The sequence below is a fragment of the Mobula birostris genome, chromosome 1 (genome assembly GCF_030028105.1).
Source record: "Mobula birostris isolate sMobBir1 chromosome 1, sMobBir1.hap1, whole genome shotgun sequence".
Classification (NCBI taxonomy): Eukaryota; Metazoa; Chordata; class Chondrichthyes; order Myliobatiformes; family Myliobatidae; genus Mobula; species Mobula birostris.
In genome coordinates this window covers 55,990,802-56,017,287 of record NC_092370.1, presented here as the reverse complement: position 1 = coordinate 56,017,287, position 26,486 = coordinate 55,990,802, and the positions used below count along the sequence as shown (strand labels likewise).

The 26,486-nt window shown below is 42.6% G+C and overlaps 1 protein-coding gene across 1 annotated transcript in view; it reads right to left on the bottom strand.

Annotated features, from left to right (window-relative positions):
• The window catches only part of kcnq3 (potassium voltage-gated channel, KQT-like subfamily, member 3), a 397,673-nt gene that overhangs the window by 76,675 nt on the left and 294,512 nt on the right, over positions 1–26,486 (bottom strand). Inside the window, exons 6-7 of the mRNA XM_072260735.1 lie at positions 24,183–24,293; positions 5,139–5,234 (exon numbers count right to left, since the gene is read on the bottom strand). Of these exons, the coding sequence (XP_072116836.1) occupies positions 5,139–5,234; positions 24,183–24,293 (207 nt within the window). The remainder of the gene's footprint in view (positions 1–5,138; positions 5,235–24,182; positions 24,294–26,486) is intronic.

Below are 26,486 nucleotides of genomic sequence, written 5' to 3'. Positions count from 1 at the left end.
GGTAGATTATAAATTATAAGTAAACAATGGGGGTCCTAGAATGAGGAGAAGGGCCAGGTATATTCTTAATATTTGGGTACGTACATAGAGAGGAGGGGCTTGGAGGATCATGGGCCGAATGTGAGCAACTGGGACTAATGGGGGGGGGAATAATTGGGCAGCACAGATTTGTTGGGTCAAACACCCTGTTTCCAAATTGCCCTACTCTATGACCCTATGACATATCCACTGGAGGGAGAGGCAGGGCAACAATGTGGAGCTCTCTGAGATGATGAAAGAGACAATGCTGAAGCAGAAAACGGAGTGTATGACACACTAGATAGATATGAAAATAGATAGATATGAAAAAGGGCCACCATTTCCTACTGCCAAAGGACACACATTTGAAGTGACTGGTGATATGAAGAAAGTTTTTTTTTAACTCAGTGAGTTGTTATGATCTGGAGTGCTTTGCTGAACACCTACGCTCTGACCGCCAGAGAAAGCAGGATCTCCCAGTGGCCACACATTTTAATTCCACATCCCATTTCCATTCTGACATGTCTATCCACGGCCTCCTCTACTGTAAAGATGAAGCCACACTCAGGTTGGAGGAACAACACCTTATATTCCGTCTGGGTAGCCTCCAACCTGATGGCATGAACATCGACTTCTCTAACTTCCGCTAATGCCCCACCTCCCCCTCGTACCCCATCCGTTATTTATTTTTATCCACGCATTCTTTCTCTCACTCTCCTTTTTCTCCCTCTGTCCCTCTGACTATACCCCTTGCCCATCCTCTGGGATCCCCCCCCCCTTTGTCTTTCTCCCCGGACCTCCTGTCCCATGATCCTCTCATATCCCCTTTGCCAATCACCTGTCCAGCTCTTAGCTCCATCCCTCCCCCTCCTGTCTTCTCCTATCATTTTGGATCTCCCCCTCCCCTCCCACTTTCAAATCTCTTACTAGCTCTTCCTTCAGTGAGTCCTGACGAAGGGTCTCGGCCTGAAACATCGACTGTACCTCTTCCTAGAGATGCTGCCTGGCCTGTTGCGTTCACCAGCAACTTTGATGTGTGTTGCTTTACCTAATTCTAATTTAAAACCTAAACACTGTTGATTGGAGATGTGCTTGGACTGGGTGGAAGCAAGTACTACTCATCTTGAGCTGGAATAAGGATGTGTGGGAAGTGGGGGCAATCAGGGAAGAAATCTTTTGGACCATGCAAAATTTAACAAGTTGTTTTCTTTAAGTATTTGGTCCACGTAGGTGTCTCCATTACTGTTGCATACCTTGTAGCAGTTTACGTTAAGTGCATTTGTCACAGATAAATACAAATGGAAAAGTCTGAAGTCCCAGGCACACCTCATTCTTGATGTTAATGTCCCTTAGAATTGCTATTGCTTTGAGAGGTGCCTGTGGCCTAAAGCTTCGAAATTGTAACTGGTAAACTGGTTTTATAACTTGTACTAAGAGCTCTTTTCCTCATGATTATTGCATGCAGTGAGTTTCCTGGATATATCTCAGTGAAGAAATTAATTTGGCTTTAATGCTGCTGTTGACTTTTTCTGCACCTTAGTCTGGCAGGTTGTGGAACCTTTCTTGATCTCTCCAACCTGGAAGAGAACATAATTGAACATGGTCGTGTGCAGGTGTATAGGTGAGGTGACTGACGATTATGTGGCTCAAAAATGCTTTTGATATTTCTCCATGGAGAAAGTGCAGAGGCTTTATTTCTCAGGTGAATGATATTAATCATACACTTGTGAAAAGCTACAAACTTTAGATTGCTCAGCAAAGTCACAGAAATAATTACCCCAGGAACAACAATGAACCCATGATAGAAGAACCACATGGTCATCAAAAACAGTTGCAACAAAGTTCTCTCTCCCAGGCAAGGAGAACGAGTACAATTCAACAACTTTACAATGTTTAAAAGACATTTGGAAAGCTATTTGAATGGGAAAGACATAGAGAGATACAGGCCCAATGCTGACAAATACAGTAGGTATCACAGTCAATATGGACAAGGTGGGCAAATGGGGCCCATTTCTGACCTGTATAATTCAATAGAACCATAGAACCACAGAACACTGCAGCACAGAAAACAGGCCATTTGGCCCTTCTAGTCTGTGCTAAAACATTATTCCGCTAGGCCCATTGACCTGCATCCAGTCCATAACCCTCCGGACCTCTCCCATCCATGTATCTATCCAATTTATTCTTAAAACTTCAGAGTGAGCCCGCATTTACCACGTCAGATGGCAGCTCACTTCACACTCCCACCACTCTGAGTGAAGAAGTTCCCCCTAATTTTCCCCCTAAACCTTTCCCCTTTCACCCTAAAGCCATGTCCTCTCGTATTTATCTCTCCTAATCTAAGTGGAAAGAGCCTATTCACATTTATTTTGTCTATACTCCTCATAATTTTGTAAACCGCTATCAAATCTCCCCTCATTCTTCTACGCTCCAAGGAATAAAGTCCTAACCTGTTCAATCTTTCTCTGTAACTCAACTCCTGAAGACCTGGCAACATCTTAGTAAATCTTTTCTTCACTCTTTCAATCTTACTGATATCCTTGCTATAGTTAGGTGATCAGAACTGTACACAGTACTCCAAATTTGGCCTCACCAATGTCTTATACAACCTACCCATAACATCCCAACCCTATACTCAATACTTTGATTTATGAATACCAGGATGCCAAAAGCCTTCTTTACAACTCTGACTACCTGTGACACCACTTTCAGGGAATTATGTATCTGAACTCCCAGATCCCCTTGTTCCTCTGCACTCCTCAGTGCCCTACCATTTACTGTGTATGTCCTACCTTGATCTGTTCTTCCAAAATGCAACACCTCACACTTGTCTGCATTAAATTCCAACTGCCATTTTCTGGTCCATTTTTCCAGTTGGTCCAGGTCCCTCTGCAATCTTTGAAAGCCTAATGATATTAAGTTGTCTAGCAGAAGAATTTTATTTTTTAATTTTATTTTGATTTTGAGCTACAGCATGGTAACAGGCCTTTCTGATCCAGGAAGCCCACACCAACCAATTGCATCCATGTGGCTAATTGACCTTCCAACCTGTGCATTGTTGAAATGTGGGTGGATCCGGAGCACCCAGAGGAGAGCCACAGGAAGGACATACACATTCCTTACAGACAGCAGTGGAACTGATCCCAGATTCCTGGTGCTGCAATAGCATTATGCTAACCACTACAATACTGTGCAGCCCCTATACAAGATGATCAGCAGAACCAAAACAAAGTTAACTGAAGCATGGAGAAGAGAGCAAGCAACTCCCAACGGGTGCTATTCAGAAACAATGAGCAGAACCATATAACCATATAACAATTACAGCACGGAAACACAGGCCATCTCGGCCCTTCTAGTCCACGACAAACTCTTACTCTCACCTAGTCCCACCGACCTGCACTCAGCCCATAACCCTCCATTCCTTTCCTGTCCATATTGCTGTCCAATTTAACTTTAAACGACAACATCAAACCTGCTTCAACCACTTCTGCTGGAAGCTCGTTCCACACAGCTACCACTCTCTGAGTAAAGAAGATCTCCCTCATGTTACCCCTGAACTTTTGCTCTTTAACTCACAACTCATGTCCTCTTGTTTGAAACTTCCTCACTCTCAATGGAAAAAGCCTATCCACGTCAACTCTATCTATCCCTCTCATAATTTTAAATACCTCTATCAAGTCCCCCCTCGACCTTCTATGTTCCGAAGAATAAAGACCCAACTTGTTCAACCTTTCTCTGTAACTTAAGAGATGAAACCTAGGTAACATTCTAGTAAATCTTCTCTGTACTCTCTCTACTTTGTTGACATCTTTCCTATAACTCAGTGACCAGAACTATACACAATACTCCAAATCTGCCCTTACCAATGCTTTGTACAATTTCAACATTACATCCCAACTCCTATACTCAATGTTCTGATTTATAAAGGCCAGCATACCAAAAGCTTTCTTCACCACCCTATCCACATGAGATTCCACCTTCAGGGAACGATGCACCATTATTCCTAGATCCCTCTGTTCTACTGCATTCCTCAATGCCCTACCACTTACCATGTATGTCCTATTTTGATTAGTCCTACCAAAATGTAGCACCTCACATTTATCACCCATCTGCCATCTTTCAGCCCACTCTTCTAACTGGTCTAAGTCTCTCTGCAAGCTTTGAAAACCTACTTCATTATCCACAACTCCACCTATCTTAGTATCATCTGCATACTTACTCATTAAATTTACCACCCCATCATCCAGATTGTTAATGTATATGACAAACAACATTGGACCCAGTACAGATCCCTGAGGCACACCACTAGTCACCGGCCTCCAATCTGACACACAGTTATCCACCACTACTCTCTGGCGTCTCCCATCCTGCCACTGCTGAATCCATTTTACTACTTCAATATTAACACCTAACGATTGAACCTTCCTAGCTAACCTTCCATGTGGAAACTTGTCAAAGGCCTTACTGAAATCCATATAGACAACATCCACCGCTTTACCCTCGTCAACTTTCCTTGTAACCTCTTCAAAAAATTCAATAAGATTTGTCAAACATGACCTTCCACGCACAAATCCATGTTGACTGTTCCTAATCAGATCCTGTCTATCCAGATAATTATATATACCATCTCTAAGAATACTTCCCATCAAATTGCCTACCACTGACGTCAAACTCACAGGCCAATAATTGCTAGGTTTACTCTTAGAACCCTTTTTAAGTAATGGAACAACACGAGCAATACGCCAATCCTCCAGCACCATCCCCGTTTCTAATGACATTTGAAATATTTCTGTCAGAGCCCCTGCTATTTCCACACTAACTTCCCTCAGGACCTGGAGACTTATACACTTTTATATTTCTTAAAAGCACCAGTACTTCCTCTTCCATAATCATCATAGTTTTCATAACTTCCCTACCTGTTTGCCCTTATCCTACACAATTCAATATCCTCCTCCTTAGTGAATACCGAAGAAAAGAAATTGTTCAGAATCTTCCCCATCAGAACAAGAAACAAGATGGATAAAATACTGCCTGTACTTTGACATCCATTCGATAGGATTTAAATATTGATTTTAATTTCTTTTACAACTTAACAGCTTCCCAGCGCTTCATCACCAGACCTGGATCAAGCTTGCCGCAGGATTTCTTCTTTTCTCAAAATGCTTTTGCCGATGTTGCTCCTGAACTTTAAGAGCCAGCCCTGAACCAAGAATGCCCTTAAAGAAAAATAAACATTATCAGATGCTGCAAGGAGAAAAGGAATTTTCTTTTAGAAAGAAACATACTATTTACCAAATTCATGAAAATAGTGAAACCGTATGGACAAAATCTGCAATATTCATCCAATGGTTTAGCAACAATTGTAATTACAAAATTAATTGTGCAGTAATCAACTTGTATTAAAATACTGTAATGTTAATTAATAATTATCAGTTCAAATACTCCATATTTTGGGTGTAGATTATCCCCATGGCAGGGAGTTCCAACCTAAAGAAGCAGGTCAGGACGTTACCTACCCTGTTCCACTATGCAGTCACTATGCAACTCATCTGAGCCTCAGCGCCATTTGCCCAATACTAAATTCAAAGAACAGAAGTCCATTTAGCTCTGTTTTAAATTTCAACTAATCCAAGCTCCATATCTTTGCTGGTGGTGGCGGATTTGAGCGTGGGAAGGCTTTAGATTTTCAGTTTCTGCATCTTAATTTCACTCCTGAGTCAGCTGTAAAATAACATCATGTTCTTATTCTTCCACCAGGGGAAATTGCACTTTGTTATCCTTCTGATTGAATCACTTCAGTCAGATCATTCCTTAGTTCTAAAGTCAAGGTGATTACATATCCCCTCTGAATTATCTATTTACATAACATTTCATTTTGATGAATCTGCATTGCACCTAACTTGCAACCAAAGGAAGAAATAGTGCAAAAGTAAAACCTTTACATTCTTGGTTGGTACATTTAATAGTGTAAATTTAAAAAACACAAACATAACACCATTGCCACTTTAACTAGCTCTCTGTTGTGATACACACTTCCAATGTTTGAGAGGCCTCCCCCCACCCACCTGTTCCTCTCCACGTTCAGTAGCAGAAGGAGTCTTTTCTGTGGTTGTCATTCTGAGGACACAATAGTCCCCACTGAAGGTTCAGCAGTGTAGAAAGGTTGAGCAACTTCAGGTTCCTGGGCCTCAACAACCAGAGGATCAATTCTGGACTGAACCTATTGATGTAATCATGAAGAAGGCAAATAATTGGGTATAGTTCATTAGGAGTTTGAGGGAATTTGGTATGTCACCAAAGACTAGCAATTTTTTACAGATGTACCATGGACAGCATTCTGACTGGTTGCATCACTGCCTGGTACTGTTTGGAGTTTTCAATGCATAGGATCGAAAGAGGCTGCAAAAGGTTTCAGATTCATCCAGCTCCACCATGGGCACAAGCCTCCCCACCACTGAGGACATCTTCAGAAGTCAGTTCCTCAAGAAGGCAGCATCCATCATTAACGATCCTCATCCAGGGCATGCCCTCTCCTTATTACTACCATCAGCAACAAGGTACCTGGAGACACACACTCAAACTTTCAGGAACAGCTTCTTCCCCTCACCATTATTAAAAGGGTGGAGTTTAAGAGGACAATGGCTCCCAATGCCGACTCCTTCACTTGCATCTTCGGAAAGAGCTCTATTTCTATCTTTGATATTTCTTTTTTTCCTTTTCAAGATTCTTTTGAAGACCCTGACCTGGAGTCAGACGCTGACTTTGGTTCTTTGCGGAAATGGGACCCAATGTCGGAGCCTCATGGCCGGCCGCTTTTCGATAAGCCGAGTATGTGGCCTGGAAGACTAGCACACCTTCAGGGCGCCGGATTTTTGTGGCTCTGGAGGCGGGCGGATTCAAAGCCAGTGACACCACTGCCTGATGCATTGTGGGAGACAGAAGATCGTAAGCAGCAAGCTGCTGCTGGCTGTGTGCCCACAGGCCCAAGTTCTTTGGGCACAGAGCTTGTAAGACGCGACACAACAGACTTTTAACAGCATAAATGAGCGAGTTGTTTTCTTATGTCTCCGCTTTTGCTGTGAAATGGGGACATCTCTTTCCCTTATTAGGGAGAGAGAAAGCCTGTGGTATGTCAAATATCGGGTGAATGAGTAGTCTTTGGGGTACTGCAAGTCTGTGTCTTTATTGAAGTTGCACGCTTGAGTGCTTGATGGGGGGTGCCAATGCTCTTTTGCTGGTGGGGAAGAGGGGGGTCATTGTTTTGCTGTCACTTATGTGTGCGAGGGGGGAGCTGGAGGGGCTTTGGGGTTCTAATATTTAACTGTCATTCATTCTTTGGGGCACTCCTCTGTTTTCGTGGATGTCTGTGAAGAAGAAGAATTTCAGGATGTATATTGTATACGTTTCTCTGACATTAAATGTACCTATTGAAACCTATTGAAACCATCAGAGTTCTGAATGGTCCATGAACCCATAAGCACTATCTCGCTGTTCCTCTTTTGCACATTTTTAATCGTAACTTATAGCAATTTGCTTTTATGTCTTGCCATAAAGCAACAGATTTCACAACGTGCTGCTTGTCAGTGATAGTAACCTGGGTCTGATTCCTCACAGAGCCTTGGCATTGGCTCCACCAAGCTTCAGAGCATTCTCCAGCACGTACTACCACACCCTGGATGAGCCAGACTGCAGCTTGCTGTGCTGGAGGACCAGAAACCTCTGAGTAGATCAAAGGCTGTCCTTCACTGACGGTGACCTTCTCACAGCACTTGATGTCTGTCTCAGTTTGTGATTCCCCAGTAACAGCCTGTAGATCAGAAAGTTCTCTGTTATGCAGCTGCTGGGGTTGATCCAGAACATGGATTCTTGCATCTGTCTCACACCCTCTTAGCAAATCCAGAGTCTGCAAAAAATTAGATGACTGTATCTTCTATACCAAAGCCACCCCAACAGCAACATACATTGGAGTCAAGATGTCACCTGTAGAGGACAGCTTTGAGCACCTCTCACTAGCAGCTAAGTGAGAACCAAAGCATCTTTGTTACATTATGGATAGCAAAGCTGAGCACAGTATCACAAGTGGGTTCTGACCAAAGTGTGACTTCCTTCTTTTATATGTAACGTGCCATGAGGTAAAGAACAACATCTTGGTTTTTTGAATGATCTTACAGCCTTTGAATAATTTGTTCATTTGGGGGCTTCTTTGTCTTTCTAAACTTCCTTGTATATTCCCACATTAGGAATTAGGAAACAACACTTTGTTTGGCCCTTCTTCAGTTCATGATGAATGACCTCTTGACACCATATTAAACAACAGTCTGCAAAAGACGCTAATGATCTTTTCCAGCATCCTGCTCCTATTTTCACTGGCCATCCTAATTTGTCAAATACAGTAAACCAATAGGAAATGCAAAGCTCATATAAATATACATATTCAATAAAAATAATGCCGTTTTACTAAAAAAAATTCTCTTCAATCAGAAACACATCTTTTGTCCTATTATTGGATGGCACTCTCTACCATAACAGTGTGATCTTCTAATTTCCAAGACAAGCCATAGTAAATTACACTTAGTGCTCATTGTAGCCAAATTCTCAGCAATTTTGCACTGTGAAACCCACAGAAAGCTTTATTCAACTGACTCAATGGCTTCTTTCATTTCCAACAATCTTTTCCAAATATATGTTTCCTTCACAAGAAGCGCTGCACTGTGCAACATATCAATTGAAGATGATGCTAACATGGTTTCCCAGCAACATAATTAACCTTTAACACACAACTGCCACACAATCAATACAAGCTGTAAATGCAGCATCAAGCAGCCACATAACAGTCATCTCATCCTGCTTCCTTGAGAAAAAATGTATGAATTTACCTTTAGTCAGGTACAACTTTTCATTGTTCTTGTAAAATAACAACATTGGCACAAACATTTTATAAATACAGACCTGTTATTACATTTAATTAAGCTTTTAAATAATATCCAACTTCTAGTTAATACCACTCTTTTACACTGTAATTAATATTTTTACATTCATCATGTTATTTCGATCTTCAGCAGTTTTTTTAAGGTCGAGGATGACTATGACTCCAATTTTGTGGTTCTGAGGTAATTTTCTTACCACTGATGTAAGGCTCACTGGCCTATATATCTTTTAGTTTTTCTACTACCCTTCTCTGTCAAGGCTCAGCAATCTCCTCTTTTAGCTCTCTCAATAACCTGGGATAGATCTCCATCAATCCTTGGAGATTTATCCACCCTAAATTTCTTCACAAGACCCAATAATTCTCTCTTGACAATAACATGCCCTAGATTATCAGCATACCCTTCCTAAACTCGCCATCCAACATGCTATTCTCCTATATGAAGTACTCATTGCCGATTTCCTCTGGTTTCAGGTACATATTTCCTCCTTTGTTCTTGAGTGGTCCTATCATCTCCCTTTTGTTTCTAATGTATGTACAATATGACTTTAGATTCTCTTCAGTCCTACTCATCAATGGGCCCCTTTTTGCCTCACTAATTCCATGTTTAAATTCCTCAATTCCTCATCTATATTTATCAACAACCTTGTCCAACTTCAGCTTCCTAAACCTTACACTTTTTGACTAAATTTACAACCCCACATTATCCAAATTCCTGAACCTTGCCATCTTTTCCTTTCTTCCTCATAGGAACATGTTGGCCCTGAATTCTAACCAGCTAAATTTAAATGAAACTCCCACATGTCAGCTATGGACTTACCCAACAACAATCCACTTTCCCCAGCTTCTGCCTAATATACTTGCAATTAGCTTTTCCCCAATTTGGCATATTACCCTGAGTTCCAGTCTCATTCTTACACATAATTATCTGATTATTATCACTGTTCCCAAAATGCTCTCTCATCAATGCTCCTATCACCTTGCCAGGATCATTTCCTAATACAAAGCCTCATATGGCCCTTTCCCTGGTTGGATATGATATACAAACAGAAAACCTCCTGGCTGCATGTAACACATTCTGCCCCATCTAACCCTCTGGCACTAAGGGAGTTCTATCAATATTCAGGAAATCAAAGTCACCTACTGTAACTTCCCTTCTGCTTTTACATACATCTTTCCATATTGTGGCTCCATATCTGTTCTTCTGTTTCCAAGTGACTGCAGGGAGATCCACAGTATAACCCCATGCAGTGGACATTTGGAAGTCCACAGTGATTTTGCCTTTCACATTCCTGAGCTCTACCCATATTGTCTCACAAGAGATGTTGCTGTGACTTCCTCTGTACAACTCCCCCACCACATTCATCTCTCTTACGTTTGAAACATCTTAATCATGGAATGCTGAACAGCCAGTTCTTCCCTTCCCTCTGTAATTTCATGTGCCAATCCAGATCCCCAGTTCACCTGCTTTGCCAGTAATTCTTGCATTCAAATAAATATACGTCATAGGCTGCACTGCATTCGTTAAACTAGCCCTGTCTGTTCTCCTTCGGCCTTACAACCTAAACTTTTATCTCAAGTCCAGCACCTGCTGACCAAGAAGTCTGGTTTCCAACTGTCTGCCATGATAGTTTAAACTCTCCAGAGTAGCACTAAGACACTTTTGTGTTAGAAAATTGATGCCACCCCCCCCCCCCCACACCAGACTAGGCGCAACCCATCCTTGTGTGAGTCTCATTTGCCCGGTAAAAGAACCTAGTGACCCATGTACCTGAAGCTCTCCCTCCTGCCCCAGGTCCCTAGCCATGCATTAGCTGTACACTATCTTGAATGTGGGAATAAAAGCTTCCTTGTCTGGTTGGCTGCCAGTGTCTAGTGGTGTTCTGCAGGGGTCGGTGTTGGTTCCACTTCTTTTTATGCTGTATATCAATGATTTAGATGTTGGAATAGATGACTTTGTTGCCAAGTTTGCAGATGATACGAAGATTGGTGGAGGAGCAAGTAGCGTTGAAGAAACAGGTAGGATGCAGAGGGATTTAGACTGATTAGGAGAATGGGCAAGGAAGTGGCAAATGAAATACAATGTTGGAAAATGCATGGTCAAGCACTTTGGTAGTAGAAATAAATGTGTGGAGTATTTTCTTAACGGGGAGGAAATCCAAAAATCTGAGATGCAAAGAGACTTGCAAGTCCTTGTGCAGAACACCCTAAAGGTTAACTTGTAGGTTGAGTTGGTGGTGAGGAAGGCAAATGCCATGTTATAACCATATAACCATATAAACATATAACAATTACAGCACGGAAACAGGCCATCTCGGCCCTTCTAGTCCATGCCAAACTCTTACTCTCACCTAGTCCCACCGACCTGCACTCAGCCCATAACCTTCCATTTCTTTCCTATCCATATAGCTATCCAATTTAACTTTAACTGACAACATCGAACCTGCCTCAACCACTTCTGCTGGAAGCTCGTTCCACACAGCTACCACTCTCTGAATAAAGAAGTTCCCCCTCATGTTACCCCTAAACTTTTGCCCTTTAACTCTCAACTCATGTCCTCTTGTTTGGATCTCCCCCCACTCTCAATGGAAAAAGCCTATCCACGTCAACTCTATCTATCCCCCTCATAATTTTAAATACCTCTCTCATCACCCCTCAACCTTCTACACTCCAAAGAATAAAGACCCAACTTGTTCAACCTTTCTCTGTAACTTAGGAGATGAAACCCAGGCAACATCCTACTAAATCTCCTCTGTACTCTGTCAATTTTATTGACACCTTTCCTATAATTCGGTGACCAGAACTGTACACAATACTCCAAATTTGGCCTTACCAATGCCTTGTACAATTTCTACAGCGGCCCCTCAGGGAGTGATAAGTGTATCTAGTGTTTGTTCTGTTTGTCCTAGATGCATAACATACAGTCGGAATATGCTTGTTAACATCAGGGCGTACTATGTCGGAAAAACTGACGTGACATGGACAGTTTACGAGCTACGGACTACTATCCGCTACCAAGCCAGCTGCTTCCCGAGGGAGGAGGAAGCGAAAGCGCTGTGAGAGAAGACAGAGGAGGGGTAAGAGGGCTGGCATCCATGCTAGGCTAAAAGCTAACCTCACCAGGCCAGCGGTACCATCCCTGCTGCTCTCAAATATCCGCTCCATCGACAACAAGCTGGATGAGCTGCGTCTGCTGAGAGAAACACGCAAGGAATTTGAAGACTGCTGTGTGTATGTCTTAACGGAATCCTGGCTTCATGACAACATACCGGACGCAGCGATACAGCTAGAGGGAATGACATCGTTTCGTGCGGACAGAGAGGCAGCTAGCTCCGGTAAGAGCAGAGGAGGAGGTCTGTGTGTTTATGTAGACAAAGACTGGTGTGTGAACGCTACAGTAGCTGCTAAACGCTGCTCACCGCTGGCTGAATTTCTCATTGTGAAATGCCGGCTGTTCTATCTGCCAAGGGAATTCACCATCATGCTTGTGGCAGCTTTTTACGAAGCTCCCAGTGCCAATGCTAAGGCTAATGCTAACGAAGCACTGGGAGGCCTACGTGAAGCCATCAGTGAGCTACTGACTACACATCCTGATAGCTGGGGACTTTAACCACACCAGCTTAAAGACTGTTCCCCAAATTCCTGCAATATGTGGATTTCAAAACCAGGGGAGACAACACACTGGACTTGGTTTATAGTAACACACCACAGGCATACAAAGCAGCCCCCTGCCCCCATCTTGGCCACTCTGACCACATATCTGTCATGTTAACACCAGCATATAAACCACTGCTTAAACGTGTGACAGCAGAGAAAAGAGAGATAAGGGTCTGGCCAAAAGGAGCAGCCTCAGCACTACAAGATTGTTTTTTGCACACAGACTGGGATATATTCAAAACAGCAGCCTCCTATGATGACCATACAGACATTGAGGAGTATGCGGAGGCAGTAACCAGCTACATAGCCAAATGCACGGAGGATGTCACTGTGATGAAAACCTTCACCGCACGTGGTTATAAAAAGCCATGGATGACAACAGGGGTGCGTTCACTACTGAAGGCCCGTGACACAGCCTACAGATCGGGGGACAGGAGTGCGCCTCGCTCAGCCAGGTCTGCGCTTTCACTAGGGATCAGGAAAGCGAAAAGGGCCTACGCGGGCAAAATACATGGACACTTCTGTGACACAGGTGACACCAAACAGATGTGGCAGGGAATTAAAGCTCTGACAGACTACAAGATCAGGCAGAAAACTGATGACAGCGATGCCTCTCTACCAGACAGGCTGAACAATTTCTTTGCCCGCTTCGAAGCATCAAACACTACAGCAAGGGGGAGAGCCAGTCCCTTCTTACCATCTGACCAGCCGGCTCCAATTATTGATTCAGAGCAAACACAGAGGACTCACGAAAAGCAGGAGGTGCTGACAACATCTCTGGATGTGTGCTCAAGGAATGTGCTGACGTATTAGCAGATGTCCTGACAGACATTTTCAACATCTCCCTCAGTTAAGCCATTGTCCCCAGATGCTTCAAAACCTCCACAATCATCCCTGTAGCAAAGAAATCAGTTGTAGCCTGTCTGAATGATTACCGTCCCGTTGCCCTGACCCCCATAGTGATGAAATGTTTTGAACGGCTTGTCAAGCCTCATATCACAGCCAGCCTCCCCTCATCGCTGGATCCTCTACAGTTTGCTTATCGTCCAAATCGCTCTACGGAGGACTCAGTATCAACCCACTGCACACAGTTCTCTCTCACTTGGGCAACAAAGACACTTATGCCAGAATCCTGTACATTGATTTCAGTTCAGCGTTCAATACCATCATCCCGCAGAGACTAGTGGAGAAACTGTCGCTGCTTGGCCTTAGCACTGCCATGTGTAGCTGGATTCTGGATTTCTTGACAGAGAGACCGCAGTCAGTCCGTGTTGGCAGGAACATCTCTGACTCCATCATACTGAGCACTGGATCCCCACAAGGCTGTGTGCTTAGCCCATTGCTGTTTACACTGCTAACACATGACTGTGCAGCCAGATTCAAGGAGAACCTGATCATTAAATTTGCTGATGATACCACAGTGGTGGGGCTCATCAGCAAAAATGATGAAACTATGTACAGAGAGGAGGTCAAACACCTAGAGAGCTGGTGCAGGGATAACAACTTGATGCTTAATGTCACCAAAACCAAGGAGATGATCGTCGATTTCAGCTGGTCTCAGCCTGAGCACACACCCCTCAGCATCAGCGGCTCCACAGTGGAGAGAGTGGAAAACATCGAGTTCCTTGGGGTGCAGATCTCAGACAATCTCACCTGGTCCAGGAAAACCACTGGGATTGTGAAACGGGCCCAGCAGAGATTGCACTTTCTGAGGAAGCTTAAACAAGCATCACTCCCCACTAACATCTTAACTATATTCTATAGAGGCGTGGTTGAGAATGTGCTGACCTTTTGTATCATAACCTGGTACTCCAGCTGCAGTGCTGTCGACAAAAAAGCTTTGTAGAGGGTGGTTAGGGGAGCAGAGAAGGTTATTGGGGTCTCCCTACCTCTGTCCAAGACCTCTTTCAGAGTCGATGCCTCCAGAAGACTCGGTACATCATTAAAGACCCCTCACACCCTCTCCATGAACTGGTTGTTCTTCTGCCATCAGGGAACCGTTACAGGAGCATCAAAACTAAAACCACAAGGCTACTAAACAGCTTCCTCGCACAGGCAGTCAGACTGCTAAATAGCTGCTCTACCTGACTCTGCTTTGGACACTTCTAACTTGCACTGGACACTTATAACTTGAATTTAACTGACAAGTGGCTGTTGTGTTTTACTGACATGATTTTAACTGACATGTGGCTGTTGTGGCTGTTCGTATTGTTATGTTTATTATTTAGTGTTGCGTTTTGTTATGTTATGATTGCACTGCTCCTGGGAAATGCTGTCTCATTCTGCCCTGCAGAGCTGATGTATGGTTAGAATGACGATAAAGTTTTTTTGAATCTTTGAATCTTTTGAACATTGCATCCCAACTCCTATACTCAATGCTCTGATTAATAAAGGCCAGCATACCAAAACCTTTCATCACCACCCTATCCACATGAGATCCCACCTTCAGGGAACTATGCACCATTGTTTCTAGATCCCTCTGTTCTACTGCATTCTTCAATGCCTACCATTTACCATGTATGTCCTATTTTGATTAGGCCTATCAAAATGTAGCACTCACATTTATCAGCATTAAACTCCATCTGCCATCTTTCAGCCCACTCTTCTAACTGGTCTAATTCTCCCTGCAAGCTTTGAAAACCTACTTCATTATCCACAACTCCACCCATTTTAGTATCATCTGCATACTTACTCATCTAATTTACCACCCCATCATCCAGATCATTAATAGATATGACAAACAACATTGGACCCAGTACAGATCCCTGAGGCACAGCACTAGACACCGGCCTCCAATCTGACACACAGTTATCCACCACTACTCTCTGGCGTCTCCCATCCAGCCACTGCTGAATGCTTTTCACTACTTTGATATTAATACCTAACGATGGAACCTTCCTACCTAATCTTCCATGTGGAATCTTGTCAAAGGCCTTACTGAAGTCCATATAGACAACATCCACCGTTTTACCCTCGTCAACTTTCCTAGTAACTTCTTCAAAAAGTTCAATAAGATTTTCCAAACATGATCTTCCACGCACAAATCCGTGTTGACTGTTCCTAATCAGACACTGTCTATCCAGATAATTATATATACCATCTCCAAGAATACTTTCCATCAATTTCTCCACCACTGACGTCAAACTCACAGGCCGATAATTGCTAGATTTACTCTTAGAACCCTTTTTAAACAATGGAACAACATGATCAATACGCCAATACTCCGGCACCATCCTCATTTCTAATGACATTTGAAATATTTCTGTCAGAGTCCCTGCTATTTCCACACTAACTTCCCTCAAGGTCCTAGGGAATATCCTGTCCGGACCCGGAGACTTATCCACTGTTATATTCCTTAAAAGCGCCAGTACTTCCTCTTCTTTAATCATCTTACTTTTCATAACTACCCTTCTTGTTTCCCTTACCTTACACAATTCAATATCCTTCTCCGTAGTGAATACCGAAGAAAAGAAATTGTCAAAATCTCCCCCATCTCTTATGGCTCCGCACATAGCTGTCCACTCTGATTCTCTAAGGGACCAATTTTATCCCTCACTATCCTTTTGCTATTAATATAACTGTAGAAACCCTTTGGATTTATTTTCACCTTACTTGCCAAAGCAGCCTCATATCTTCTTTTAGCATTTCTAATTTCTTTCTTAAGATTCTTTTTACATTCTTTATATTCCTCGAGCACCTCATTTACTCCAAGCTGCTTGTATCTATTGTAGGTCCCTCTCTCTTTCCGAACCAAGTTTCCAATATCCCTTGAAAACCATGGCTCTCTCAAACTTTTAACCTTTCCTTTCAACCTAACAGGAACATAAAGATCCTGTACCCTCAAAATTTCACCTTTAAATGACCTCCATTTCTCTATTACATCCTTCCCATAAAACAAATTGTCCCAATCCACTCCTTCTAAGTCCTTTCACATCTCCTCAAAGTTAGCCTTTCTCCAATCAAAAATCTCAACTCCGGGTCCAGTCCTATCCTTCTCCATAATTATATTGAAACTGATGGGATTGTGAACACTGGACCCCACCTGCTCTATCTCATTCCCTAACAGGAGATCCAACACTGCCCCTTCTCTAGTTGGTACCTCTATGTATTGCTGCAGAAAACTATCTTGCACACACTTTACAAACTCCAAACCATCCAGCCCTTTTACAGAATGGGTTTCCCAGTCAATGTGTGGAAAATTAATATGTCCCACAATCACAACCTTGTGCTTAGTACAAATACCTGCGATCTCCTTACAAATTTACTCCTCCAATTCTTGCTCCCCATTAGGTGGTCTATAATACACCCCTATAAGCGTCACTAGTACATGCAGTATGGAGGCTAAGTATGTTTGTATGTTTAAGGCAAAAGTTGATAGATTCTTCACAAACAAGAGAAAATCAGCAGTTGCTGGAAATTAAAGCAACACATACAATATACTGGAGGAACTCAGCAGGCCAGGCAGGACTTCTGAAGGATTTCGGCTTGAAAAGTCAACTGTACTTTTTTCCATAGATGTTGCCTGGCGTGCTGAGTTCCTCCAGCATTTTGTATGTGTTGATAGATTCTTGACTGGTCAGGGCAAGAAGGGATATGGGGTGAAGGCCAGAGATTGGGGCTGAGAGGGAAAATGGATCAGCCATGATGAAATGCTGGAGCAAACTCGATGGGCCCAATGACCTGATTCTGCTCCTATATCTTATGGTCTTAACAATCGATTCCAACATCTCCCCAATCATTGGGGTCAGACTAACTGGTCTATAATCTTCTTTCTTTTGCCTCTCTCCCTCCTTGAAGAGTTGAATGACAATAGCAATTTTCCGGTTTTCCAGAACCATTTCAGAACCTAGTAATTCTGATAAGATCATTACTAATGCATCCACAATCTCTTCAGCCACCACTTTCGGAACCCTGCTGTGTTCACCATCTGGTCCAGGAGACTTAATTATCTGCAGACCTTTCAGTTTTCCAAGAACCTTCTTCTTAGGAAGGAGGACAAGGTGAGGTGATGTCTTAGTAGAGATTTCTTTGTGGAGTCCTTGAGAAGCACTGAGCATTGTTTTCCTCACATCCATTAATGTGGGGCAAGGTGGCCACTCCACCAGGCACTGGTGATGGAGTAGATTGATGAGGATTTTTTTTGTGAACACTAGTTTTATTTGTCACATGTACTATTTGGATGGTAATGTTGTTAACTTGGTTAGTAAGTTTGCAGATAACACCAAAATTGCTGATGCAGTTGACAGTGAAGAAGGTTCTCTATGATTATAACGGGATTTAGATGAACTGCAGAAGTGGTCCTAGGAATGGCTGATAATATGGTCTTTCATTTATTCTATTATGGTTCTTGGATTTATTGAATATGCCTGTAAAAATGAATTTCTGGGTTCTATATGGGGACATACTATATATGCACTTTGATAATAAATTTACTTTGAACTCTGAACTTAACTCAGAAAAGTGTGAGATGTTATATTTTGGTCAGGTAAACCAGAGCAGGACCTAAACAATAAACAGTAGGGCCCTGGAAAGTGTTGTAGAAGAGAGAGATCTAAAGGTCTAGCTTCTTTCAAAGTAGCAACACAGGTGGACAAGACAATATTGGGCCACTGGAAAATGATGCTGGTAAGGTAGCAATGGGGTCAAAGAACTTATTAAGTACTTTGCTTCAGTCTTCACTGTGGAAGACACTAACTGAATGCCAGATGTCCACGAGTGTCAGGGAGCAGGAATGAGTGCCATTGCTATTACCAAGAAAAAAGTGCTAGGCAAATTGAAAGATCTTAAGGTGAATAAGTCACCTGGACTATATGGACTACATCCCTGAGCCCTGAAAGAAGTTGCTGAAGAGATAACGAAAATTGCAAATGTCACTCCACTCTTTAAGAAGGGTGGAAGACAAAAGCGAGGAGTCAGTATTAGGACCATTACTTTTCACATTGTTTGTCAATGATTTAGATAGAGAAATTGATGGCTTTGTGGCAAAGTTTGCAGATGATACGAAGATAGGTGGAGTTGTAAGTAATGCTGAGGAACCAATCCAATTGCAGCAGGACTTCGACAAATTGGAAGAATGGGCAAAAAGTGGCAGATGGAATACAGTGTTGGGAAATGTATGATAATGCATATTGGTAAAAGGAACAATCATGCAGACTATTATCTAGATGGAGAGAAAATTCAAACAAAAGAGGTGGAAAGGGACTTAGGGAGTCCTCGTGCAAGGCTCCCAAAGGGCTCATTTAGAGGTTGAGTCTGTGGTAGAGAAGGCAAATGTAATGTTGTCATTTATTTCAAGGGGATTAGAACATAAAAACAAGGAGATAATGCTGAATCTTTATCGGACACCAAGTCAGGCTACACTTAGAATATTGTCAACAGTTTTGAACCCTATATCTCTGAAAGGATGTGTTGTCATTGGAGAGAGTCCAGAGGAGGTTCATGAGGATAATTCTGGGAATGAAGTGGTTAACATATGAGGAGCATTTGGCAGCTCTGGGCCTATACTCACTGGAATTTAGAAGAATGCGGGGGAATCTCATTGAAACCTACCGAATGTTGAAAGGACTAGATAAGATAGATGTGAAGAGGATGTTTCCTCTGGTGGGGGTAACCAAACCTAGAGGGCACAGCCTCAAAATTGAGGGGTGACCCTTTAGAACAGAAGTAAGAAAGAATTTTTTTAGCCAGAGAGTTGTGAATCTGTGGAATGCTCTGTCGCAGTCTGCGGTGGAGGCCAAGTCTGTGGGTATATTTAAAGCAGAAGTTGATAGATTCCTGATTAGTCGGGGCATCAAGGGATATGGTGAGAGGGCAGGTGTATGGGGGTGTATGACATCCAGGAACAGTCATGATGATAAAATGGTGAAGTGTACTCAAAGGGATGAATGGCCTAATTCGGCTACTGAATGGCCAAATTCTGCTACTATGTCTTTTGGTCTCATTCGTCAAGCATTCATGGGCACATACACAGTCACACAGAGACACAAGCCTAGATCAGTGAGGGAGGGAGGAGAAGGAGGTAAAGAGCATGTGAATAGGATTTGGAAAGAGGGGAGAACCATTAGGTTGACATATGGAATGAGGTCAGAGGTCAAGAAGGATATGAAAGGAGAGTAGATTCAGGGTTAGGGAGGTCTGAGAGGAGGAGGAAACAAGAGGCAGATCAGTGTGAGATAGGAAAGAGGCATTGGAATCTGACTGTACTGGAAAGTTTAAAAGCAACTTGTGAGGCAGACACCTTGTGAGCTCAATGCTTATTCAGGTTTTTCATGTAGTACTCTGCTCAATTCATCAACAGTCTCTATCTCCACATGAGGGAGCTTTAGAACAACATTCTAAAATTGCATGGAGTATGAAAATCAAGTGCAACAATTAGAAATCTGAAATAAAACAGGAATATTGAAAACATATTAGCCAATCTGAAAAGAGTTAGACAGTTCTCGTTGTTGGCTAATTTTCAGAAATTGAATCTAAATGAAAAGGCACTCACATAAAATTTTTCAGAGGAATCAGGTCCTTTTGCCAAGTCCACACTTACTCCCATCTCAGAAATAAATAAAAGTCAACTCAATTACAGTGGGTCTGGAGTCACATAGAGACCAAAGTATATAAGCGAACAGATTTTCTTCCGTGAATTATATCAGTTAATCTTGATGGATTTTTTACTGTGTCACTGCTATTAATACTAGCATTTGATTTCACATTTCATTTAACTGAATTCAAATGCCACACTGCTTTACTGGAAGTTAATTTTTAAAATCCAGATTATTGATCTAGTCTCCAAAATTAGTCCTCTCTGTTACTATTTCCACAGTATTAACTCTAGGCAAAATGAAGAGGACAGAACAAAAGGTAATTATGAAGTAGTTATGAATACTAACATGTGTCGCAGGGAAGAATTGTGACAGGCTTTTATTTAAACAAGAATTAAAATTGTGCAAACATGCTTGAAAACTACCTATTCAGAACATAATGAAAAGGCCACAAGATACATGACCATGAAAACGGCTACATATAATGTTTTATGTCAAGGTTACTCAGCTGAAATATGAAAATTAGGGAAACACATATTCAGCCACTTAAAGTTCTATAGTCAATTTTTCCAGTAGCTAAATATACTTTGAGCTCCATAATATTTTTGTCTGTAATTTGTCTAAGCTTTCAAGTAAATTTTTGCTGAAATATATCTATAATGAATTTATTTTCATGAGCAATATTTATTTTCTGATTACTTGTCTAAGGTCAAGCACATTGTCTAAGCACATTGATGAAGGCAGAACCGTAGATGTAGTGTATATGGATTTTAGCAAGGCATTTGATAAGGTACCCCCCTTCAAGGCTTATTGAGAAATTAAGGAGGCATGGGATCCAAGGGAACATTGCTTTGTGGATCTAGAGCTGGCTTGCCCACAGAAGGCAAAGAGTGGTTGTAGACAGGTCATATTCTGCATGGAGGTTGGTGACCAGTGGTGTGCCTCAGGGATCTGTTCTGGGACCACTACTCTTTTTGATATTTATAAATGACCTGGATGATGAAGTGGAGGGAAGGGTTAGTCAATTTGTTGATGACACAAAGGTTGGGCATGTTGCGGATGGTGTGGAGGGCTGTCAGAGGTTACAGCAGGTCATTGATAGGATGCAAAACTGGGCTGAGAAGTGGCAGATGGAGTCCAACCCAGATAAGTGTAAGGTGGCTCATTTTGGTATGTCAAATATGATGGCAGAATATAGTATTAATGGTAAGACTCTTGGCAGTGTGGAGGATCAGAGGGATCTTGGGGTCCGAGTCCATGGGACACTCAAAGCTGCTATGCAGGTTGACCTTGTGGTTAAGAAGTCATACGGTGCATTGGCCCTCATCAATCGTGGGATTGAGTTTAAGAGCTGAGAGGTAATGCTGCTGCTATATAGGACCCTGGTCTGATCCCACTTGGAGTACTCTGCTCAGTTCTGGTCACCTCACTATAGGAAGGACGTGGAAATCATAGAAAGGGTACAGAGGAGATTTACAAGGATGTTGCCTGGATTGGGGAGCATGCCTTATGAGAATAGGTTGAGTGAACTCAGCCTTTTCTCCTTGGAGCGACGGAGGATGAGAGGTGACTTGATAGAGGTGTACAAGATAATGAGAGGCATTGATCATGTGGATAGTCAGAGGCTTTTTCCCACGGCTTAAACTGCTAGCATGAGAGGGCATAGTTTTAAGGTGCTTGGAAGTAAGTCCTGAGGAGATGTCAGGGGTAAGTTTTTTTTACGCAGAGAGTGGTGAGTGCATGGAATGGGCTGCCGGCGGCGGTGGTGGAGGTGGAAACGATAGGGTCTTTTAAGAGACTCCTGGATGGCTACATGAAGCTTAGGAAAATAGAGGACTGTGGGTAAAGCCTAGGTAGTTCTCAGGTAGGGACATTTTCGGCACAGTTTTGTGGGCCGAAGGGCCTGTATTGTGCTGTATGTTTTCTATGTTTCTATGTCATTGGCTTGCAAGCAAAAGGGAAAATATCCTGGGGAAGTAGAATAGATGATATTGGAAAGGGAGTGCTGAATGAATTTAACAATTAATTATTGTCTGTAATTAGTGTGGAGAACAGGAACTTCAAGAAAAAAAGCAAGTCTTACTGAAATGAAGGCCAGAAAACTCTGTCTTGTTTACTGTGAAGTAAAAATTGATGCATTTAATAATGTATTAATCCTGCTAAAGTCCTCTTTTATACATTTTCTCAACAATAAGGGTCTGATTTTCACTTCTTGCCAGATTTCCCTATCTGAGCTGTTCTTCATTTAGGCAACACTGTAATGCAGCAGGTGTGGCTAAACTCGCAGTTTCATCCTTACGTCGGGTGCTGTCTGCATGGTGTTTGGATGTTCCCCCTGTAAGGGGGTTTCGATTTTTATGTTACTGCGGAGGCTAATTAAAATGGCGTTTTTGTTATGTTAATCTGGGGAATGTGGCTTTGTTGTGCTTTAACGCTGAGAAAGTTTGCGCTAGCAGCTTATTGTGGTTTAGAGGGTGATAAGAGGGTGCTATTAACCAATTGGGATAGTTGTTATGGTTTTGGTGTATTTGAAGATACTGTATGCGCGGGGTTTTGGGGCAGAAGGCGGGAGAGCGAGACAGAGGATGGACCAGGGGCTGTGAGTCCGCTAACGGGGTCGGACCCCGAGCGGGACGTTCGGCGAGGAGACGGAGACGGACTCGTGTGGAGCGTCTGGTCGACCACCGTTGTTGGTCCCAGGCGGCCGGTCGAGGTGGTCCGAGGGGTCACAGGGTGAAGAAGAAGGTCCTTGAGCTCCAACGGTTTTTGTGCACGAAGAGATTGAACTTTGATAAGTGTGGCGCCTTTTATTTTCCTTTTATATTTTATTCTCTTTTAATTATATAGTTCCAGTAATATCTATAAACTGTAAATCATTTAATTGCATCTGGTGTAATGTCTGTTATTTGGGCGGGGTGGGGTACCTCACACAGCATCCACACAAACGAATTACCCAGTTTGGCGGGGCCGAGGCTGTTTCCCTAGACGACAGCGAGCCGAGCGACCCTGAGGGTGGCCAGGGGAGCTACACCCCCGTAACTGCATGGGTTTCCACTAGGTTGCTCATGTTCCTACCAACATCTTAAAGAAAGCAGCATTGCTTGTGCTATTTCTTCGGCAGAGATCCAGTGGTAGATAATAAATGTCTCAGTGCAATTAGGTCCTAATGAAGAAGCAGCAGAATATTTGGAACTTTTCAGAAACATTTAACTGAAAAACAGTTAAAAGCCAGTAAACCCGGGATGTTTTTCCTCCTTGTGTAAATCTATTACAATAATATTTGCACCCATTTTATAGTCATAAAGTAGTACCGCACAGAAAAAGGCCCTTCAGCCCATCTAGTCCATGCTGAAACCTTTTAAACTGCCTACTCCCAATGGCCTGCACCGGGACCATAACCCTCCATATCCGTACTATCCATGTACCTATCCAAACTTCTCTTAAATGTTGAAATCGAGCTTGTGTACCTCTATCAAATCTCCTCTCAGTTTTCTATGTTCTAAAGAATACAGTCCTAACCTTTTCAACCTTTCCTTATAACTCAGGTCTTCCAGACCCAGCAGCATCCTTGTAAATTTTCTCTGTACTCTTTCGACTTTGTTTACATCGTTCCTGTAGGTAGGTGACCAAGACTGCACACAATACTCCAAATTAGGCCTCACCAACATCTTGTATAACTTCAACATAACATCCCATCTCTTGTACTCAATACATTGATTTATGAAGGCCAATGTGCGAAAAGCTTTCTTTATGACCCTGTCTACCTGTGACTCCACTTTCAACAAAATATGTACCTGTATCCTCATATCCCTTTGCTCAACCACACTCCTCAGTGCCTTACAGTTCATGTGTAAGACCTACCCATGTTGACCCTACCAAAGTGCAAAACCTCGCACTTGCATTAAATTCCATCTGCCATTTTTCAGCCCATTTTTCTAGCTGTGGAGACAAATTTTTAAATTTGTCTTTGCAGACTTTAGGCGATGCCAGGTTGACAGTGGAGATTTTGGGCTATTATTCATGGTTGAACATGAAATGAAGGTACTCACCGCTGGCAAAGCAAAGAATGACACTCCTACAAGAGCAAACGTTGCAGCCAACAGACGACCTGCCCACGTCTTTGGAGTCTTGTCACCATAGCCAATTGTAGTCAGAGTAATCTGCACAAAAAAAAGCAAAGGCACATGTTATGGATTAAAACAAGCTGTCAGAGAAACTTAGTGTGTCAGGCAGCATCAGTGGATCAAAATGGACTGTAGACATTTTGGATTAAGAACCTTTATCTGGACTGAAAGAATGGAGGGGATATAGCCCATTTCAAGAGGTGAAGATGAGGGGAAAGAGCTGGCAAGTGATTGGTAGATCCAGGTGAAGAGGAATTGATTGGCAGGTAGGGTCAGGTGGACATAGCACTAGAGTTTGGAAGGAGATAGGTGGAGGCAACAAATGGCAGCATGTGATGGGATCAGCTCAGAAAGGAAAGTAACTGGGAGACGTGCAGGTGGCTTGGAACACAGAGTGGGAAGGAGAAGAGAGGAGAGCAGGTAACCTGAATATGAGGTATTGCTCTTCCAGTTTGTAATCGGTGACCACTTTGCTGAGAATTTGCATTCTCTATATTACAATTATTCAGAGCTCCTGGCGGCTGGCCATTTTAATGTCTCTTTCCATCTGCACACCGCCATGCCCGTCCTTACCCTCCTCCACTGCCAGAGTGAAGAAAAATAGAAACTGCAATAACAGCACCTCCTATTCTGCCTGAAATAGTCTGCAATCCAATAGTATGAACATTGAATTCTCAAATTTCAGACCCTATCTTGCTGTCTTTCTCTTTCTAATCTACCCAGGTCTTCTTGCATACATCCTTCTTTCCAAGTCCACACCCCCCCACCCCCAGCCTCCCATCTCCCAGTATATTTCTGGGCATCTTTCCGATTCACTTTAAAACCAGATCAAGGGTCTGGACCCACAATGTCGACAGTCCAATTCCTCCTTCAGATGCTGACTGACCTATTGAGCTCTCCAGCAGCTCATTTTTCCGCTCCATATTGTGGCATTGAAAAAAAAATAATTCTGGCATTTAGCCGGCTGCTGGCGCAGTGACATCAGCGCTGGACTCTGGAGTGAAGGTTTCCCAGCTCAAACCCAGTAGGGCCGCTCCCGGGCATGCTTTCCATCCGTGCCGGGTTGAGCGTCGAGCTCACAACTAGGCCTCATAATAAAAAAACTGCACTGTGAGAAGGACGTGGGGGACCACTCACAAAATCTTTCCTCCAAGACAACCACTTGAAAAGTGGTCGCCGAGGCTCTGGCAGGGTATGGCATGCAAAAAAAAAATTCTGGCATCTACAGTATCTTGTGTCTCTCACACATTATGAATTGTAATTAAGCTGTTTACAACACTCTTAACTAGAGTGAGAATGAATACTGACTAAATCAGAAATAAAGATCAGGAAATACAGGATTGCACATTCACTGCAGTAACAAATTTACAAAAAAGCAGGAGCAATGTTTTGGGCTGTGTTTGTTCCATTTGAATCTCAGGTGGGAACTGTTGCTATGAAATTTAAATCAAATGGTTTAACTGTTTGCTTACTGCCTTCAAAGAAGGTGCAGGAGCATTAGGACTCACAGCACCAGGTTCAAGAACAGTTATTACCCCTCAATCACTGGGCTCTTGGATCAGTGGGAATAACTTTGTTCAACTTCACTCGCCTCATCACTGATCTGTTCCCACAACCTTCATTGCATATTCTCAATAGTTATTGTTTTTTTAATTCATATTTGCACAGTTTTGCACATTGCACGTTACACACTGGTTGTTTGACTGTTCAGTAAAGTGCAGTATCTCATTGATTCTATTAGGTTTCTTGGATTTACTGTGAATGCCAGCAAGAACATAAATTTCAGGGTAGTATAGGGTGACGTATGCAGTATGTACTTTGATAATGAATTTACTTTGAACCTTCAACATCAAAACATCTTTCAGACAGCTCACAAGAATTGATTTTTCCATCAATCCACTTTTTCAGAGTGATGATCACTAACTCCTATACATGCTCAGTGTAAATAAGCCATTCGACCAAAGAGATTCCTCTTCCAGTGTTCATCCTGGGTAGGGACCAAATCAGAGAGAGCTGATGGTTGGGTGGCTGCATTTGGCTTTAAAACCTGCAGATGCTACAAGCCAAGGGAGGTCAGAATTCCTGCTATATACTGTAAGAGGATTTAAAACAAATGCCAAAATGACCACATGGAAAACAAGGAGGCATTTCTTCTCCCATGGTATTGCTTAGGCCTAGAAATGTAAGCTGAAATCAGGCCCAACAATAATTTTTATGTCATTTTATTGA